General features: G+C 42.7%; 1 protein-coding gene across 2 annotated transcripts in view; it reads left to right on the top strand.

Moving 5' to 3' along the window:
• Positions 1 to 21107, top strand: part of ZDHHC14 (zDHHC palmitoyltransferase 14) — a 263676-nt gene that overhangs the window by 146005 nt on the left and 96564 nt on the right. For both annotated transcript variants that reach the window (XM_081044309.1, XM_081044310.1), the window contains exon 2: positions 790 to 950. In XM_081044309.1, the coding sequence (XP_080900435.1) occupies positions 790 to 950 (161 nt within the window). The remainder of the gene's footprint in view (positions 1 to 789; positions 951 to 21107) is intronic.

The raw sequence follows: 21107 nt of genomic DNA, 5'->3' as shown, positions 1-21107 counted from the left end.
TCCTGGGTCCCCAGAGCCCGCTGGCATAGACTTTAGTCTGTCCCAAGGACGCCTCTCCTTGACTCACCACAATCCCAGCTGCATGTCAGCTGATGGGAATAAGGACAGTGAAAGGGTTTCATGGCATGAGTTGGGCCATGTTCATCAATGGTAGCTCAGATGCCTCTGGAAGAGCATGAGATTGTTATATCCCAGCTGCCTAAATCTCTGTAATCTTCAGAAACTGCAAGTTCATTTCCATAGCTCATTAACCTCTTTTGGATAAATTAGCTCCAAAATATTGACAAATAGTTTCTTGCTTTTTGAAGGGGGATTTGTGGTTCTCAGCATTTTGTGCTCAAAGTTGTTTGACCTGGAGAGGAAAGGCTGGGTCTGAGAAAGACGGTTCTAAGTTGGTATCTTTTCATATTATGCAATTCCAAGGAAGGGTGACAGGATTATATAGATTCACGAGCTGTGTCTACAGTGCAAAGCGCACAAGCTCTGTACACATTAATTGATTGTACAAGCAGGCTTGTTTTCATTCTTTGGCCTTTCCCAGGTAGTACTGTGGGAGCAGAAAGCCTGGCTTGTGTCTGGGAAGGGAGGGTTAAATTGTCCACAAGAGAGAATTGTAGACCACCCCAAATGTAAATACTTAGCGTAGATGAATTTTTAATGGAAGTCAATTTTGCTTCTCCAAAGAAGCTTTTGAATTCTTGGAAAACATAGGCTGTTTACTATTGATGACTGACATTGTCTTTCTTTTCTTTTTCCCCCTCCCCTCCTCCCTTCCCAACCTGCTGGCAGCTGCCCGTATCTAGCAGTGAAAATCACCCCTGCCATCCCCGTGGTTGGTGGCATTCTGTTCTTCTTTGTGATGGGGACTCTGCTTCGCACCAGCTTCAGTGACCCTGGAGTCCTTCCTCGAGCCACGCCTGACGAAGCCGCCGACCTGGAAAGGCAAATAGGTAACCCTAAAGATCTGCCCCTGGCCTCTGGTTCCTTCCCACGTGTGCTCAGCTGAGCTGCCCGGGCAGGAGGGCAGGGTGCTGAACAGTGACAAGTAACCGGGGAGGAGTCCCCTAAGTCTTCATTCTCTTGGCCAGCAGGATGACCTGAGTAGGAGGTGCAATGTAAAGTGGTCAGAGGTAAGGCCGAGGGACTGGTGCACTAGAGGCGGGCTGGTGGTGCCATCAACCAAGGCACTGCCAACTGAATTCTGTTTCCTGATGTTTCCATGAAACCCAAGAGTCTGAATCTACTTTGAAAAGGAGCCTCCATAGTGAAGGTTCTGTAGCGTTGGGCGCTGCTCTCAATTCCCTTTTATAATCACGCAGCCTAACTCTAGTTCCCATAATATGATATAAACCTGGGAAGATTACATCTTAGATCACTGTGTTCTTTATTCAGCCTAGGATCCAGAATTTCCTTTATTATGACATAAAGAAAATGTATATTTGTAATATATATTGAGATGAATAGCTTTATTTTTCCTTAGATATTGAAATCTTAGGATTAAAAGCTTACCACAGTCTACTTTATTAAGATGGTAAAACAAATCTTAATCCCTTACACAACAAACTTTTGTGGTCCTTGTTTTCTAATTAAGAAGAGAGCTTTTTTCTTGCTCTTAAAAGTTTGCACTGGTGAATGTGTAGCTTTGCTGTGGTGCACTGATAATTTGACAGGAGTGGCAGAGGGTTTGTGATGACTCAGAGTGAATGCCAGGTTTAGATGTAAGAAATCATTTAGCAGAGATGGTTCTCTCCATGGCCCTCTGACTCTCTGGGCTGCCCTTCCCAGACTCACTTAGCCAAAAGAATCCCCTTTCCACAGTGTAAAGAGATACAAGTATGGGTCTTGCTGGAGAGACCATCTGGTCTACCATTCCCACAGCTGTGTCCTCTGGGGCGTCTGCCTCCATGATTTGTCCCTGGCTCGCGGGAAGGAGTCAATAGTGGGAGTGTATGGTCGATAGTCTGCTCGACAGCAGCCTTTTTGTGTCCTGAGGTAGGGAAGGAAGATCAGCAGTGGGGAGACCATCTCTTTCTTAGTCATTGCATCTTGGGATTTTAAGACAGGGCATTAATTCATAATTTAAAGCCTTACATTTATAGCACATTAATAATTTATAAAGGCGATTGTTGAACTTGCTCACTTCCAAGCAAGTTTGTGGGAAGACTTTATTATTTCACCCATTTCACAAATAAGGAAACTAAGCCCCAAAGAGGTTAAATGGGAGAAAGTGGCAGAGCCAGAGCCTCAAACTCAGGTCTCCTGGGTTTCAGCCCTTGTTGCTTCCACGTTGTCATGTCAGAGGGGAGAGAGGGATATCAGGCCCAGTTTCCTTTAAGGAATAGAACTGGGCCTCTAGAAACTGCATAGTCTATGCCCACATCACATTAGCACGTAGCTTGAAAATCCTCTACGTGAGGAGTGTGCACGGAGCCCCGCTCCTCACCCTGGTCCTTGCCTGTTTTCCTGCTGTGACCCTGTTTTCCGTCCCCACCTCCCAGTTACCGTGTTTCCCCCAAAATAAGCCCTAACCGGAAGATAAGCCCTAGCATGATTTTTTCAGGATCACATCCCCTGAACATAAGTCCTAATGCGTTTTTCGGAGCAAAAATTAACATAAGACCCGGTTTTATGTTCGGGCAAACACGGTAGTGTGAGGAGCATCTGCCAAATCAGCAGGAGTAGGAAGCGGTTTTCTGCCCTTCTTACAAGGCTGGTGAAGCGTATCCCTGGAGTTCTCTACTATACATGCAGATTCGGTGAGCACCGTTTCTCTTCATCCTTGTTAATACTGTGGAAGTTGAGTGATTCACTAAAGTGTATTTTTATTTTTTGCTTAAAATTGATAACCTCAGAATAGTATTTTTCACCATAAGTATTGTTTTAAAACCAGCTCTGCTCTCATGCCCCCAGAGACATAGATTCTGTGAGAGAACTAAATGGGGTAAAGGATGAAACCAAATTTCGTTTCCTGTGAAGGAGAGAAGAGGGGCTTTGGAGACAGGACTTTGGTGTGGCAGAAATGACTAGCTCAACACATCCTGTCCTCAAAAAGGTAATGACAAAACTAGACAAAATAGAAACAGTCATTTCATGGCTATGGAATCCGACTATTTTGGGGAACAGTTATTGGGGAAAAAACTATTGAACTTCAGATAAGAATAATGGGTGTCTGTGGCATTCTCACCGGAGTCTGCTCCAACCTCCACCCTAAATTCTGAAGATGAGGAATTCTACCTGGACAGGCAAAGCCCTGAAGACCAGCAGCCTCCCTGTCTGAGGGGCTGACTTGATTTGGAGTGGAGTATAAAAGAAAACAGTGACTGAAACTTTCACCTCAAGGAATTAGAGAAGAATAAACAAAGCCAGCACTAGAAGGAGGTATTAAAGATAAGAGTGGAAATTAGTGAAGTAGAATACAGAAAACAACAGAAAATCAGTGAGACCAAAAGTCAATTCTTTGAAAAGATCAACACAATTGACAAACTTACACCATACCATCCTCTCCCTGCCCAAGGAGAGAGAATATACAAATTACCCAAATCAGGAATGAAAGCAAGGGCGTCACCATTCACCCTACAGAAATTTAAAAAGGATTTGAATTTTATGCCACAAATTAGACACCTTAAAATGAATGAACAAATTCTTAGAAAGCTACAAATACAAAAAAAAAGACTAAAGAAGAAATAGAAAACCTGAATAAACCCATAACAAGTAAAGAAATTTGCTGTCCATATGTAAAAAGATTAATTCAAAAGTTAATTCAAAATGGGTAAGAGACCTAAATATAAGAGCTAAAATGATCAAACTGCTGGAGAAATTTTTCATGACCTTGGATTAGGCAAACTGTTCTTAGATATGCATGATCTGTAAGAGAAAAAAAATTATTGATTTAAAACTTTGGTCCTTCAAACACACCGTTAAGAAAATGAAAATCAAAACACGCCATTAAGAAAAAGGAAATGAAAAGCATAGACTGGGAGAAAAATATTTGCAAATCATGTATCTGATAAAGTATCCTGTTCTTATATCTAGAATATATAAAGATCTCTTACAATTGATTAATAACACAACAACTCATCTAAAAATGAGTAAAAGATTTAAACATAACATTTTACCAGAGAGGATATCTGAATGGCCATTAAGCACATGAAAAGATGCTCACCATCATTGGTTATTAGGGAAATGCAAATCAAAACCACAATGAAGTACCACTTCACACCCACTGAGAGACTGACAATAATACATGTTGGTGAGGATGTGGAGAAATGGGAACTCTCATGTATTACTGGCAGGAATGGAAAACGTTGCAGCCACTTTGGAAAACAGCTGCCTCAAAATTCCTCAAGAAGTTCAACATAGAGGTACCATGTGACCCAGCAATTCCCCTCCTAGGTACATAGGCAAAAGAGATGAAAACATATGTCCTTGTATGTGCATGCTACCTAACAGCCAGAAACTGGAAACACCCACGTGTTCATCAGTGGGCAAACTGAAGAACAATGTATGGAATAGTGTTAAGCAATAAAAAAAGAGCAAAGTGTTGACATATGCTACAACATGGATGAACCTTAAAAACATGATGAAAGTGAAGGAAGCCAGACCAGAAGACCATATAATGTGTGATTCTGTTTATATGAAATGCCCAGAAAGGGCTAATCTTAAGTGACGGAATGCAGATCAGTGGTTGCCCAGGCTGGGGATAGGAGCAAGGGATGGACACACGCAAACATGGGAGGACTTTTTCGAGTAATGAAAAGGGTCTAAAGTTAGACTGTGGTACTGGTTGCACAATCTAATAAATTTGCTAAAAATTAGCCTATTGTACACTTACCGTGGATAACTGTCGTGGTATGTAAGCTGTACCACAATAAACTCAAAAATAAAGGAGGGGATCAAATATATGGTGATAGAAGGAGAACTGACTCTGGGTGGTGAACACACAGTGGGATTTATAGATGATGTAATACAGAATTGTACACCTGAAATCTATGTAATTGTACTAACAATTGTCACCCCAATAAACTTTAATTGAAAAATAAATAAAATAAAGGAGGAGAGAAGAGGAAGATAGGGCAGAAGAAGAAGGAAAAGGGCTTCTCCCATTCTCCAGCCATGTGACTTTAGGCTACTTTCTAAAGAACATTCCTCCTCATTCTCATCTGTAAGTGGGAATAATGACACAGATCCTGTAAGATTCTTGTCAGGGTTAGCTCAGTGAATGGTAGTATTTTTTGAATAGAAATTCTCCTCTTTTCCCACCCATTTCTCTCTTCACCTTCTACAAACATAGATTCTCATAAAAAGGGACCTGAAACGTGATAGGAATAAACGGCAGTGCTGGTACCTTGTGGGTCTCATGCTTAATAAGGATTCCTCCCATATATTACTTGGCTGTGGAAAAGAAGATTATGTTTCAACGAAATCTTAGCACATTTATTTAGTACAATCTAGTAAAGAAGGAAAGGTGAAAATGAGATTTGGGAACTTTTTATTATGAGGGTTATTAATTCTAATTATCCATAGTATACCTCTCCTTCTAGAAGCTCTTAGGAGCCACTTGAAACCAGCCATCTGAGTAATTTGTTGAAGATTTGCCAAGAATCTGGTCAGCTTCCCCCGCTTCAGTTCCCTGGGGAGGAGTAGGTGGTGAGCAGGAGGCCCTGTGTCTCAGAATCTGTTACAAGTCTCTTGAAACGCCTTACTCTTCTTTCTCTGAAAGAACTTTCCCAGTAACTTACGTAGCAGCTAAAAAGACAGCAAAGAGCCACAGCAGGGGCCCCGGGACTTCTCGCGGTGGGTTGCCTGAGTCTGGCTTGGGAGCTTTACAGTTTCAGAAACTCAATTTTTTCTATTTGTTCAGGGACGATCAGATACTAAGCAACTGATTTGGAACCAAAGCATTTCGTTTCAATTAGGGATAGATCTTTCTAGGCATCAAAACAGGGAAAAGGAGGGAGGGGGGGCTACCTCCACTTATGCTCCCACCTCCCCCACGTTCCCACCTCCACTTATGTCCCCAGCCCCTCAACAGTCCTGAGGGTGCCAAGGCAGGGAAGTCAACCACGGCTGCAATGCAACTTGCCTGCCAGTTTGGCTCCAGAAACAAGGCTAGTCCATTAGGAAACTCTCCCCCACGTCGAGGTCCCCCCACACCAATAAGTGATCTAACAGTTGCTTGGCGAGAGTGGAATCAGATCAAAAGAAGCTGGGTGGTCTTTAGAAAAGTTACCCGTGCCCATGGCAGAATCTGAAGCATTGTTACTGCCTCCACTCTGCACCTTTTATTGGCTCACTGGAGTCCCACACTGCTAGGCCCAGTGGGCACGTGTGTGTCTGCATTCTCTCTCGTCTGTCTCCCTCCATCTTGTTCCCTCCCTCTCTCCTTCCCTCCCTCTCTTCCCCTTTCCCCTCCTCCTTCTCCTGCTTCTCCCTCTCTCATTCCCTACCCCCACTCTTTTGGTCATACTCGCATCCGACAATTTTTCTTACAGTACACAGAACCAATCACTGTTTCTAAGACTAACGTGTATCTTCCATTATTTCCTAAATGAGTCCTTGGACTGGATCTCCTCTAGAGGAGATGGTTAGGGGGCATGGCATAGCAGCTTCCCGAGCCTGAAGAAGGTCTGGTCCTGTCAGCAGCCCAGTTCTGCACCATTCCAGAGAGCACAGGGCTTGCCTAGAGTTCCATGGAAACAGGATGCTTTCACCACCAGGTTGCCTTGCTAGAGTTTTTTCCCCAAAGACAGCTTCTGTGTTTAAGAGTAGAAACATTATAATTGGAGTTTTAACAGCATGCCTGGGTTTTTGTTGAAAGAAATACTTTCACTATTAAGCCAATTTAGGACCTTAATCAATTTTCTCTACTGCAAAGCAAAATTATTTCCAGTTTTTTCTCCATTTCCATTTTTGTTTTACTAAAATTATTTTTATTGGAGTAATTTCTTCTTCTGCATAAAATTTATAACTGAGGTTTTTTTTATTGATCGGGTTTTTTATAGCATGAAAGCTGATATTATGAATTTCCTTATAGAACTATTAATATTATTTCTACTAAGACTAATTCTCCTGATGATTTAATTTTTACCATGTAAATTTTTTAAGCCATTATTGATTTCTTTTTGGTTTGGTTATTTCTAATGGTAATATTCACCCTAAAATTGCTTTAAGATTTGATGGTTTCTTATTTTTTGCTTGATGATTATTCTACTATTTGTGATTAATCTGTGATGAAATCTTCCATACACTTTCTAGTCACTTTGTGTACTGTACACGAGATGTCCACACTGCTGAATATGCTAAAAAAGGAAACAAAAATGGCAGGCATCATAGGTGGTTAATTTGATCGAATTTTGCCAGTTTTTTTTTTTTCAGAAGGCAACATTTCCCCCAATTCTTCTTTGCATTCCCCTACTCTCCTACAAAATTACCTCAATTTACCTTTATGTAACTTTTGTTTGCCATGGTCATTTCAGCATCTCGTGTGTGTTCTTTGAGGGCCCAGCAGATTGTTCAGAACTGCGTCATACCCGCCTGAGCGGGGTGCCCTCCCGTCTTTACTGTTCTCTCTCCCCTGCCGCTTTCTGCCCTGTTCTTTTCAGAATTATTGTGATGCCACTTCATTAGCTTTCAGACTTTCTCATCCAGGCAGCAGCTGAAGCATTTACCTGTGTCCATTAAAATAAAATATTCCTTGTGCTTTTCCCGTAAAGTAATTGGTTTATTGGTCTGCTGTGAACAGGTAGAAGAATATTAATAGCTATTTTTTCATTAAGTGCTTCTCTTGTGCCAGGCATCATGCTAAGGTCTTCCCATGATGATCTCATTTAATACCCACAACAGCCACTCGATGGAATTTAGTCACCGTAAATGTTTCTGTTTCATTTATGAGAAAGCCAGTGCTCAGAAAGGAAAGTGATTTGCCAAAGGCCAGTTGGCCAGAGCTGGGAGTCTGTGCAGGTCCATCTGCCGTCACACCCGGGCGCTTCCCCGCTGCATGGTACTGCCCGCCATCTAGTTGCCTTGGGGAGCCAGGCCCCTAGGGGGAGATTCCTGGGCCTGCTGGAGCAGGTAGCACTTCCTGTGTGTTCTGTCTCCCCCCCACATGGCAGCATCACACAGCCCTCCCACTCTCCTGTCCCACCAGCTGCCTCTCCCCGTCACATCCACGGCTTAGACATAGAGAGCCAGGCCCAGCATGGCGTGGCTAGAGGGCCTGGTTCTCCAATACTGGGCCCAAGTGGGTGGAGAAGGAACTGCAGGGAAACTCCAGACAATCTGGCACCTCTCCTGGAGCCGCCTGAAGATATAGGGGCCTTTTGTCCAGTGGGAGTCTCTCGGGTGTCTAGATACCCCGTGACGCTTGTGAAGGAGCTAAGGAAGTGGGGAGTGAGGGCTTCCCACCACGTCTGAAATACCTTCGGGAAGAGACAAAGGCTTTTGACGAAACTGGCATTCTAGGAATAAAAAAGAGTAGATTCCTTGTTTGTGGGGAAATGCTAGAATCATGTAGTGTGTACTGATACCAGGGAAGGATAGGCAGTGAGTCTCCCACACAGATGCCGGGTGGTGGCTCAGAAAGGCAGAATTCCTGATTGTCTTTTTTAAAACAAAAAAAACCTCCCAGCCTGGGAGATCTGGAAACCAGATGTCACAATTCAAAATTATGCTATTTGGGGAAATACCACAAGATTTTGAAGGGTCTAGTTCTGAGGGAAGGAAGGAACCGGAGATTTTTGTTTTTCCAAATGACTTGAAAAGATGTGTTTTTCATCCAGGAACTTCATTGAAGCCTATGTAATTTCTTCTTCCTATAGAAATCCACACTTGTGGGAATGTACCACGTGTCAGAACTGAAGACTGCTTCTGATGCAGACGTATTTACTTGTTTGTGAGGTTAGGACGTTCACTGTGTGATGGTTGGAGTGGAGAAAGCCACCCACAACTCCTCTCTTTTGATGGATGCCCTTTACAGAATTGTGTTCACAGTCCTCCAGAGAGCTCTGTGGGTGGCAAGTGGTATTTCCTCCTTTCAAGAAGAGAAATTGAGACAAGGGGGACTATTTAACTTGATGAGATCACACTTTTGCACTCACACTGCACTGAACCTAGGAATCTAAATTCCTAAATCCATGTAGGTATTTTAGTGACCTCCGTATTTCCCATCCTGAATCTACCAGGTGTCTCTCTTAATATAATGGAAGATGTGACTTACATATATGTATGAATGTACAGATTGGAATGTTTTCTATAGAACTGATGAACTCCTCCTTAAAAGCAATGGTCTCTCTTCATTTCAGAAAAGGGGAAAAATCTCTCTCTCTCTCTCTCTCTCTCTCTCTCTCTCTCTCTCTCTCTCTCTCTCTCTCTCTCTCAATGTCTCACTCTCTCACTGCACCAATGTCACATTCTTTAAAGAGTTTGTTAAATCAGCAAAATGATGGCATAGAGCAATGTTGACATGCTTTGCTTTAAAAAAAAGAAATGTACTGTAATTATAATCAGTCCTCATCCACAAGCTCACGAAAGAAGGAAGGATGATGAAATAACCAGGGTGAGGAAAAGGTCAGCCGCAAGGGAGCAAGGAAAGCTAGAGGCTGCAAAGAGAGGAAATAAAGGATCCAGTGGCATGAAAGGGTGGAAAAATTGGGACCACGTGGTTCAAGAATACGGCCAAAGGAAAGAACAGTGGTCTGGAGCATGTTAAAGGCCCAGTCTTACCCAGCCCCGGGCACTGAGAAAACTGTGGCTACAAAGAAACTTTTGATCTAATAAAAGGGCTCTCTAACCAGGTGTGCTGGTCTGCTGCAGTGTTCTTGAGTCACAGAACATTCCAGCAGTCATAGAGATCATCCCGGAAAACTCTCTCAGTTTACAGACTAGTAAACTGAGGCTCAGAGAGCGACAGGTTCAAACGCACCAGTGCCCACACAGAGCTAATCAGCGACAGCCCTGGGACTCCAACCCTGGGGTCCCAACTCCACTCCCGGGTCCTAAACCTCCCCTGGGATTTCTTTGGTTTATGAAACTAAATCCCTAAATCCTTGCTACGAAAAGTGAGGTCCATGGAAGAACCATATCAACGTCACCTGGGAGCTTATTAGAAGAGCAGACCCTCAGGCCCCAGCCCACCTACTGAATCAGAATCTGCATCTTAAACAAGACTCCCAGTGGGTCACTGGAAGCTGAGAAACACAGCCTTGATGCTTTTCCCCTTCCCACGGTGACCACCACGACTGGTGACTGAGCCTGTGACCTCCCTCTCCAATGGTCAGCAGCTGCTTCCTCTCCTCTTCCGCTCTCAGGAGTTTGGAAGCTACATATTCATTTACTGTGAGCATTCAGTGTAATAACCTCCCTGCAGTACGTGTAAGTGACATCTTTATTATTACTTATTAATACTAACTGCATTAATAACCTTTTCCTTAGATAGTGCTTTACCAATGTCAAAGTCCATATATGTTTTTATGATCAGTAAACTATATGGTTATGTGCACAGGCTCTGTGGTGGAATTGACTCATCCTCAATCCCAGCTCTTCCACTTGCTGTATGACCTTGAGAAGTGTTTTAACTTATCTGGACCTTGATTTCACTGCCTGTACAATACACCCATTGAGTGAAAAGATCCAGTTCAGCGTTATCATTTCTGTGATTCTAGAAATAAATCTTTCTTCCTCCTTTGCTTGACCATGAAAATCCAGGAACCTAAATACTTTAGGAGGTTATTTAGCCTGTTCAACTATTTAGAAGGAAAGACATAGTCTGTTAATAATTTTAGAATGCAAAGCTACAAGCTCACCCATGTAAATTCATCAAATAAACTGTAGGTGTTGCAAAATTAGTGAGCTGTTTAAATGACTCACTGGAATATTACTATCATTATTACTTTAACTGGTGTGTTTGGGAGGGTAAAGCAAGATGACGAAACAATAGCTCCTTTGAGCAAAGGAATGAGTCAGTAAGGTATTAGAGGGACATCAAAGATAAGGCACTTCATCCAAGAACTGTCAGGGTGCATTGGGCAATGTAGACTCTGGAACCGATCCGGCCACACTGGAGAGTGCGCTGGCCGTGAGGAAGAGAGGAGGCGAGAAAAGCTTTTCAGGAGAGAAATCCCCTGGAGGAGGCTATTCAGAAGAGTGGGCAGGCTCATTGTGCCTGGAAGTGGGAGGCATTTTCTTACTACAAGTACAGAGGAGCAGGAAAGGCAGCTCAGAAACAAAAGGAAACAAAGGACTCAGGGAGAAGAAAGGAAATGGACCAGGGTGAGGAGGCGTGGTGGGGACTCAGCTGGGAGGAGGCAGGAGGGGCTGAGCAGGTGCAGGCAAAGAGTCACCAGCATAGTGGTCATGGTCCTGCTGAGCAGGAGAGATGACTTAGAGAACAAGCGCTGGGGTCAAAGAAGCAATAGGCATTCCCTGAAGTTTTTTGGGAAGAGCTTTGGTGGTGGTGTTGTCATTGTTGTTGTTGTTTTAACAGACTAGGGAGCCAGCTCACACTGTGTTTCATAATACACATCTGTGTGTTTTGTGGCTGGAGTCTGGACCAGGGATCCAATTTAATGGAGACCCACTTACCAAACAACCCACACTTAGCATTTCTGTTTATCCTTTACTGTCGTAGATGCCCCTACATCATTTATGTGCTTGTATCCTCTGCAAATATAGAACTTTGTTGAGGTTCATCTTTGGTGTATGTGACATTAATGAAACTGCACCATAATAATCATCCTCTGACACTTTGTTATAATCAAATTAACTCACTGCTTTTCTCCTTCTTTCTTTAGAACCGAAAGCTGTAAAGTAAGGATTTACAGCCAGTTGTGTAGGGGGAAGGGGCTGCATATTTCTCTTCCCTTCTGTGCCCGAGAAGATTCAAGTCTGAGTTATATGAGCTAGAGCAATGGTTATTGTGTGTTTCTTGTAGATAAGTTCTGAGGCTACGAACCGTTGCCTAAGAACATGAGTAGAGCAATATCTGCTGTGTAGTCCAGAGTTTGATATGGGCAGTGGGAGTCAGTTGTGGCCAGCACGCAGAGGGGAGAAGGCACGTGTGAGAGAGGACAGAAGCGGCAGAAGGTGGTGCTACCCAGGAGAATGGTGGGGTCCTCCATTGAGGGCTCTTCCTGCCACCATGTTGGGTAAGGAAAAAATTCCTCATATTTGGAGCAAGGGATTGAAGACTTATTTGAAGAAATAATGACTGAAAATTTTCCTAACCTGGTGAAGCAAATAGACATACAAGTCCAAGAAGTACAGACAAGTGAACCCAAAGAGGCCCACACCAAGAAACATCATATTTAAAATGCCAAAGGTTAAAGAGAGAATCTTAAAAGCAGCAAGAGAAAAGCGGTTAGTTACCTACAAGGGAGCTCCCATAAGACTGTCAGCTGATTTCTCAATAGAAACTTTGCAGGCCAGAGGGAAGTGGCAGGAAATATTCCAAGTGATGAAAACCAAGAACGTACAAACAAGACTACTCTACCCAGGAAAGCTGTCGTTTAGAATCGAAGGACAGATAGCTTCCCAGACAAGAAAAAGCTGAAGGAGTTCATCACCAGCAAAGCAGTATTACAAGAAATGTTAAAGGGACTTCTTTAAGAAGATAGAAAACAATCAAAATATGAATAAGAAAATATCTTAGAGAAAAAATTCTCACTGACAAAGGCAAACACATAATAAAAGCAGTGGATCAACCAACACTAAAGCTAGTACAAAGATTAAAAGACAAAAATAGGAAGAGCATATGTAATTACAACAGTAAATTAAGGGATACACATACAAAACACAAACGAAGTAAATAATAAAGACAAAAACATAAACGTGGAGGGGGTGAGTAAAAATGGTAGTGATTCTAGAATGTCTTCAAAGTTAAACAATCATCAACTAAAAATAGACTGCTATAAACATAGCTTGGTATATAGGAATCACATGGTAACCACAAACCAAAAATCTACAAATGGTATACTAGAAATAAATAGAAAGGAATCTAAACACAATGCTACAGAAAGTCAACACGCAAGAGAATAAGGAACAGAGAAGAACTACAAAAAACAACCAGAAAACAATAAAGTGGCAATAACTACATAACTGAATATATTAATAATTACTTTAAATCTAAAAGGTTTAAATGCTCCAATCAAAAGTCGAATGGGTAAAGAAGAACTGGTACATGTATACGATGGAATGTTACTCAGCCATAAAAAAGAATGAAACCTTAAACATTTGAAACAACATGGATGAAGCTAGAGGATATTATGCTAAGTGAAATAAGTCAGACAGAGAAATACAAATACCATATGACTTCACTTATATGTGGGCTCTAAGAAACGAAATAAATGAACAAACAAAACAGAAACAAACTCATAGATACAGAGAACTGATGGTTGTCAGGAGAGGGGTTGGTGGGCAGGGTGAAAAAGGTGAAGGGATTAAGTACAAACTGGCAGTTACAAAATAGTCACAAGTACAGCATAGGGAGTATAGTCAATAATACTGTAATAACTATATTCAGTGTCAAGTGGCGCAATACTTATCAGGAGGATCACTTCATAAGTTATATGTTATAAATGTCTAACCACTATGCTGTCCACCTGAAACTAATATAATATTGAATGTCAGCTGTAATTGAAAAAATTTTAATCCCTTATACTTGTCATTTATTCAAATTTACCTTCCAGGGCTCCTGTAGGAAAAAAATCTGACTTACATAGGTGGACAAAAGTAAAGGCCATTTATTTGGAAACTGTAGATGAACACTTTCTAAGAGAAAACAAAACTCCAGGTGAATGAATGCTGTATTACATACCGTCAAAATTTGGAGGGTGCACTTTTAAAAATCTATTTCCTTTAAGGATGGAAACTTGAAGTCCAAAGGTCCTTGAGTGAGTGAATGTGCGGGTTGCCCCTTACACTCAATGGAAATCAATCGAATAGAAATAGGCCAAACTCACCAAACTCAAAGGCACTCACTGAGCGATACTGATCAGCATGTCCAACAGAAATGCAATGCGGGCCACATGTGTAATTGCAAATGTTCTAGTAGTGACATTTTTAAAAGTGAAAAGGGACAGGTGAAATTAATTTTAACGATTTTTTATTTAACCCAGTATATTCAAAATATCATTTCAACATGTATTCAATATAAACTACTAATAAAAATCTTTCACATTGTTTGGTTTTTGTATTGAGTCTTTTCAGTGTGTATTTCACGCTTACAGCCCATTTCAATCTGGACCAGCCACTTTCCCAGTGCTCAGTAGACACACAGGACTAGTGGCTGTCATATTGGACAGCACTGACTTGACAGGACAAAAAAATTAGACCTAAACAGTTATTGGAATCTCTCAGAATTATTGATATTGTTTCTCTTGTTTGGGATCATTTGGAAGAAAAACTGTGGAGAATGCTTTTTAACTTCATTTTGTTATGAAGTGTTTTGTTATGAACTATTTTGTTTTGAACTTCATTTCGTTATGAAGTTTTTTGTGATGAACTATTTTGTAACTATTTAGCTTCATTTTGTAAATGAAGCTTTTTAACTTCATTTTGTAACTATCATTTTGTTTTGTTTTGTTTCTGAAGGAGAACTTCCTACATTCACTCACTCACTCACTCATTCAACATGTACTTATTGAGTGTTTACTGAGTACTAGGTACTGTGATAATGGCAAATTATACTCTTTACAGCTTTCTCCTTCTTCCTCTTCTTTCCCTCTTCCTTCTGATTTCTATCAGTGTAATTGTGAAGTTATAAACAACAGTACCATCTGAAAAACCTAAGCAGACTCCTTATTATTGTTATTTCTGAGGGTCAAGTTCCATGCTATTTTTTAGTCCACTGGTTCTTAAACTTGAACATGCTGGTCAAACAGAGCGCTGGGCCCACCTCCAGAGCTTCTGGTCAGTAGGTCTGGGCGGGGGCCTGAGCATTCGCACTTCTGGCCAGTTTCAGGAGGCCCCACTCTGAGAACTGCTGGGTTAGAGATGCACCTTCTCCTATGAGATCCTTCACTGTTTATGTATTCCACGCATCTCAGGGCAGAGCCGAGCCTCTCTGCAGCGTAGAACAACCAAAGATTCACACGTCTCAAAGGGGTTAGCGGGGGAACGGGTGGATCACCTTCCTGTGGTCCATTTTCTAAGGTGCAGATGTAGTGACCCAAATGAGAAATTCCCGGAGAAACTTAGTTAAGAACAGTACCTGGGCTGAAGGATCTCGTGTGGGCTCTTCAAGGGAAACAGCCCATGCTTTTGCTTTGGGGGCCAGCATCACAAGTAATGGCCCAGCGAACCCCTGTCTGCATAGAGCCTCAGGACTGGGTGGCTGTCGTTGGACTCAGATTTCCAGAGCTCAGACTCAGACTGCAGGGAGAGGAGCTGAGAACCATGTCACACGGTCACCAGAGCCTCTGGGTGCCGCGTCCCAGCAAAGACATGAAAGCACTCCTGCTGCCTCCCCAGAAAAAGTTGCTTTCCACTTCCTACCAAAGGACGTCTGATCCCTAAAGCCAGTGTACTGTGGTCGTTCCCAGACAATGCGGGACTGATTTCCTCGTGGGTGTTGTCAGGGCTGCTCCAAAGCCAGAATCCTAGCAGGAAGCACATGGGACATGTATCGTTCTACAAGGTGTAAATCTTTTGTACTCAGGTATGATGGGTGCGTTAGGGAGGGCGAGATGGGGTCATCCCAGGTGACTGTGAGGCCAGGACTTTCTGACCAGATCCGGCTAACACTCCTGTGTCATACTGAATTTTGGAAGCATCCAGAGAAGAGGCCCACTCTGAATGGTGACTTCTGATCCTTTGTTGTTTGCAGTTTGTGTCATTTTACCATGGTTCAGGTTCATTTTACTGAACTCAGAATGGTGGCTTACCCTCATCTGAAAGGACGACACATATTCTAAGTCCAAGACCTTTTATCTAATGGGGTGGGCGTGGTCTGCTGTCCTGCGCTGCAGGGCCGCTCACCACCGAGCAGAGACAGATTTACTGAGGGGAACCAGACACAAGTGTGCCTGTGGCTGCCATCCGCCTTTGCTCAGCTTCCTCGCCTGGGCAGGAGTGAGCTCAGGTCTGGGTCACTTGTGCTCTATGTAAGCCCCCCGCCCCGTGGACTTATGAGTGCTGCTATCCAGGGGTGTGAATGGGCAGGATGGTCTTCTCTCCCCACTATTTAGTTATCATTGTTTTCGGGGCAGACCTATGACAGACTAGGGGACAGTTTCTAGCTGTCCTGTTCCCCCATGCCTCACATGACCTCACATCAATTTTAGATCATTGACGCACTTTCCGCCACACCACTCCCATTTCAGATCAAAAGAGTCACATTTTTCTCTTAGATGCAGATGACCAGGTTTTGCTATCATATATGGTAATCCTATGAATACCAACAAAAAGGTCAAGTTCCTCGAAAAGAACATAGAAATGAAAGCCACCGCCAGCAGGTCGCCTGTGTGATTGTGGCTGGAGTTGACAGGAAGCTGCCTGACGCCCCGCAGCCTCTCTTGTAGTTGGACAAATATTTGGTTGGTGACTGCAGAGAGACTTCTGCATTTTTATCTGAACGAGAGCAGAACGTTTCTAACATTTATGTGGCTTTTTTTTTTTTAATCTTGCAATGACATACCCCAGACATTTAATGAAAAAATTCCTGGCTGGCTGTTTAGTTAGAAAATTAATCATTATTAGTAATCAATCTGCTTTAAGTATGGCACCATCTGAAGTACTATGAAAGAATCCAAAGAAATCTAGCTGCAGGCTATGTTAGCATGCGAGTGAAACCACTGAAGGCCCTGGGGTTTTGTTTTTTTCAAAACAACAGAAATTTGTTTTCTCACAGTTCTGGAGGCTACAAGACCAAGATCAAGGTGCTGGCAGGTTTGGTTTCCCCTGAGGCCTCTCTCCTTGGCTTGCAGATGGTCAAGAAGGCTTTAAAAAAAAAACAAAAAAAAAAAACAGGAACATCAATGAGGACAGATGATTGTGATACACATCTTTGCACTCTTGATGGTGTGGGCCAGAGAATTCTTTGTGGTGGAGGACCATCCTGTGTTTGCAGGTGTTTGGTAGCCTCTCTTCCCCAATACCCACTAGATGCCACTAGCACTCCCCTTCCCTAGTTGTGACAATAAGATTGTCCCCTGACAGTGCCAAATGTCTCCTGGGGAGGTTGGGGGGCCAAATCACCCTGGTTGAGAACGGGAGCTATAGTGTAAATTGAGTAAATTGAGTTTGTGAGAAGGAGCCATGGGCTTAGGAGAGAATCAAGGGAGATGAATCATAGGGAGCTGTCTGGGGAAAGCAAATCTGGTCTGGATTTCAAAAGACAGGAGGATAGGATAAGAATTGCCTGAGGAAATGGTGTTTTGGGGCCGAGGTGGGGAGGATGGGGAGACAGAGACTAGAAGAAGGGCGGTGTTGTTTCAGAAAGTAGTGATCAAAAAGGGAAATCCAGGGCTCAAACTGGGTTCCTTTGGCTGGCATTGGTGGTGTACAGGAGGGAGGGGTAGTAATTAATGAATTTGGTTAGTGTCAGAGCAGGTTATAGCTACGCAGTCCAGCGTTCAGCAGGCCAGAAAACAATCAGGAAAGACTGAGAATGGCTAATGCGTACTTATATAGCAGATGCTGTATGCCCAGCAGTGCTTGAGTGTGTTACAGATGTTAATTTAATCCTCTCAGCTATCGTAGGAGGCAGGTGCAATGATTACTCCGTTTACAGCTGGAGAAACTGGGACATGGATAGAACAAGTAACTTACAAAAGTCTCTCAACTGGTAAGCCAAGCCACTGTAATGACCTGTCTGGTCACTAAGCCCATGTTCTTACCCACTGCACTGGGTCAGGGGTCAGTTAAGGCGGTGCCAGGGTGACAGAGTTTTCACCACAAGGTAGGGGTGGGTCTGAAATCCAGGTAGTCAAGCAAGGTTTGAAAGGAAGAAAAATATCGACTCTGGTTTACAAAAATGTCAGGAATTTGTATGAAGATTCAAATAGATTCTCAGATTTCCAAAGAAATCTAGAGACAAAGAGTCCAAGCAGAGAAGTCAGTTCCCTCAGCCCCAAGAATCAGAGGAGGAAGGGTTAAGTTGATATTGAAGCAGGGCTTTGAGCAGGAGGTGACAGGTGAGACCTAGGCAGGCCCGGGGTCGGGGAGAGTGTGGGAGGAGAGGGTTGTGATTAATTTAATCACTATTAATGAGTAGACCAGGAAAGAAATGAAGGCTATGTACCAGTGTTTTTGACTGCCTAAACCAGTACTAGCCAATAGGAATAGACTGTGAGTTACAAATGCACACCACACATGTCATTTTAAACGTTCTTGTAGCCATTTTCTAGTAGTAAAAAGAAACAGGTGAAATTAATTTTAATAATATATTTTATCTTAGCCAGTTCCTCACGATATTACCATTTGGACATATAATCAATCTGTAGAGAGTATTGAAATAGTTTACATTCTCCTTTTTGTACTGAATCTTTCAAATCTGGTGTGTATTTTACACCTGCAACACATCCCAATTGAGACTAGACACACGTTTAGTGTCCAGAGCTACAAATGACCGTGGCCCCGTCCTTGGACAGCAGAGCCTAATCTCCCCAATGGCAACACTGCCATTCCAGAGAAAGGCTGGTAATTACTCTGAGCTTGGTGACATCCGTGCCACGCACCCTGGTTCCCATCTGATTGCTGCCTGGAGTATAAGAATGCAGGCTTGTGGCTCCCATCCCACCTCGGCCAGTTTCTCTTACCAGAGGGAAACTGTTTCAGAGCCATCCATCACTCAGAGAGCCTCAGATGGGCCATTTAGAGACAAGAGCGGCCCATCCAGAGAGCTGACATCCAGCCATTACCAGCTCCCGAGGAAAACAAAACCAATAACTTCAGTGCTGAAATGGAATTCAAGTTTGTGGGGAAAGAGGAATTTCTACTATAAGAAAGGCAAACAGCCCATCAATAAAGGAATATTGGTTTCAAGCAAAAGCAGTGAAAGACGAAAAATTGTGTCTTGGGTTTTATGTCTTCTGTCTAAGACCCTCATTTCAAGTCCTTATGATTCCATTTTTCCACTTGACTGCACACGGTGGTTTGGGGAGGTCATTACTAAAATAAAAAGTATTGGTATGGCATTTTGCAAAAATCATCCAGTGAACTTTGAGCGTGTAAAGCAATATAACCGAGTTCAGATAGCATGGACTGAAGATTTCTCCTCTCTGTTGGAGGCCCCTTCTCTTTCCTGGCAGAGCCAGAGAGAGGGAGGAGCTTGTTAGAGGAAAAAACATCTGGAAATGGGACCTGCCAGGAGAACTGCCCAGCTCCCAGTCTCCTGGGGGCTGGATTTCCCCTCCAACTCTGGGAGAGAAGTGATAGTGAGCACTTCTGATTCTAATCGTACTTCAGAATTATTACAGCGCAAAACACACACACACAGTGTAAAGATTGAGAGGTTTTCCCATGAAGGTCTTCCGAGGTAAAAGCAGTTAACAACTGCTCTTCCGTGATGATAAATGGTGCTTGGTTTTCTTCCATCAGTATTTTAATAACCATTCACACACTTTGGCAATTATGGACACACAGTCTGATGGTGATGACAGAAGCAGATGGCAGTGCTGATTCACTGGACGCAGTTGGCCATCCGAGGCAACGCCATCTCTCTGTGACAGGTGGGTTTCAGCCCAGGCACCTGGCTGCCTGGCAGCCTTCTGAAGCAGGTGTGCTGAACTGTCAGTGCAAAGTTGGCTATTTTGCCTTTTGACACTCTTTTCTCCAAGACAACTTAGCGCCCCAGCAAGTGCACCAGAAACCCCACTCCAGAATCAGCCACTTGTCTTACTTCCTGTTGGTACCATACTTCCTGTTGGCTGGCCATCGGCAGCCATTCTGTGCCTGCACCGGTGGAAGGAATCTGACAAAGCAGGGATTTGCTGACCCTGTCTAGTGGAGAGAACTCAACCCTTTTGCCACCTTAAGGGCAACTTCCTGGAAGGAAAGTGCTGTCCACGTTTCATGGACACTTATCATTTCTCAGTTAAAATAATATTGCAATCATTAATTTCACTGTTTTGTGTTTCATCATTTCAAGCTCCAGGTTGTCTGTCATGAGTATTATTTTGTAGTATGCCAGAGATAAATGTTTTGCCCAGAAAAGAGTCTGGAAGGAAAGGTGTTAAGACCTGGAATTTGTAGAAAGAGCATTAGGAGCTGTCTTTCCACATTGTATCAATTTTTGCAAGTGAATGTGAGAACCAAAATAACAAGATGATGAAAGAAATCCAATATGAAAGGAAATTGAAATAGGACCAACTTTACAGAGCTTGAAGGAGCAGAAGTTAAACCTTACTTGAAAGATAAATATGAAGATGTTCACTGTAGAGTTATTTATAATAGTGGAGAGAATTAGGAGCAACTTAAATGTACAGCAGTAGCAAAGTATACTTCTATAATGACTATTACGTCATCAAAACATGGATTTCAAAAATATTCAATGACATGAAAATGACCATGATACAATGTCAGATGAAAATATGCAAAAATATAAAATTGTATGTACATTGCAATCTTAATATATACATAAGCATAGCAAAAGGATTGGAAAAATATATAACTGGTTTTTTTTGTGGATGCACTGACCACAGAATTCTCATTTTAAATTAAGTTTTGATTTTTTTCTTTGTATATTTTTGCTATTCCAAATTCTCTAGGATGAGCATCTATTACTTTTATGACCAGAAAAAAATGTCATCGCATAAACTCGAATAGGTGTCCTTGCCACAAGCATTTATCAAGCAATCCCACTTACCAGTTGCATGGCCTTGGCAAAACATGGACCTTCTCTCGGGGCTTCCTTTCTTCATCTAGACAGTGGGATCCAATGGCCTTGCCTGATTCACAGAAGCCCTATGAGCAGCGGATTCATGGCACCTGAAGAAACTGTGAAAACAGTGGCTTCCACAAGCATGACGTACAAGTACAGATAGCACTGTGTTGGTACTGCTAATCGCACACTGATCAGGACCTAAGGAATAAGAAATTGAACAAGGCTGCAATGACATGTTTAGAATCAAAGCCCCTGAGACACTAAAACTGCAAAGTGGCTGGCTCATAAATGT

This window comes from Rhinolophus hipposideros, assembly GCF_964194185.1.
Source record: "Rhinolophus hipposideros genome assembly, chromosome: 3".
Taxonomy (NCBI): domain Eukaryota; kingdom Metazoa; phylum Chordata; class Mammalia; order Chiroptera; family Rhinolophidae; genus Rhinolophus; species Rhinolophus hipposideros.
The sequence above is the reverse complement of the archived record's forward strand: the minus strand, read 5'-3'. Positions and strand labels throughout refer to the sequence as shown.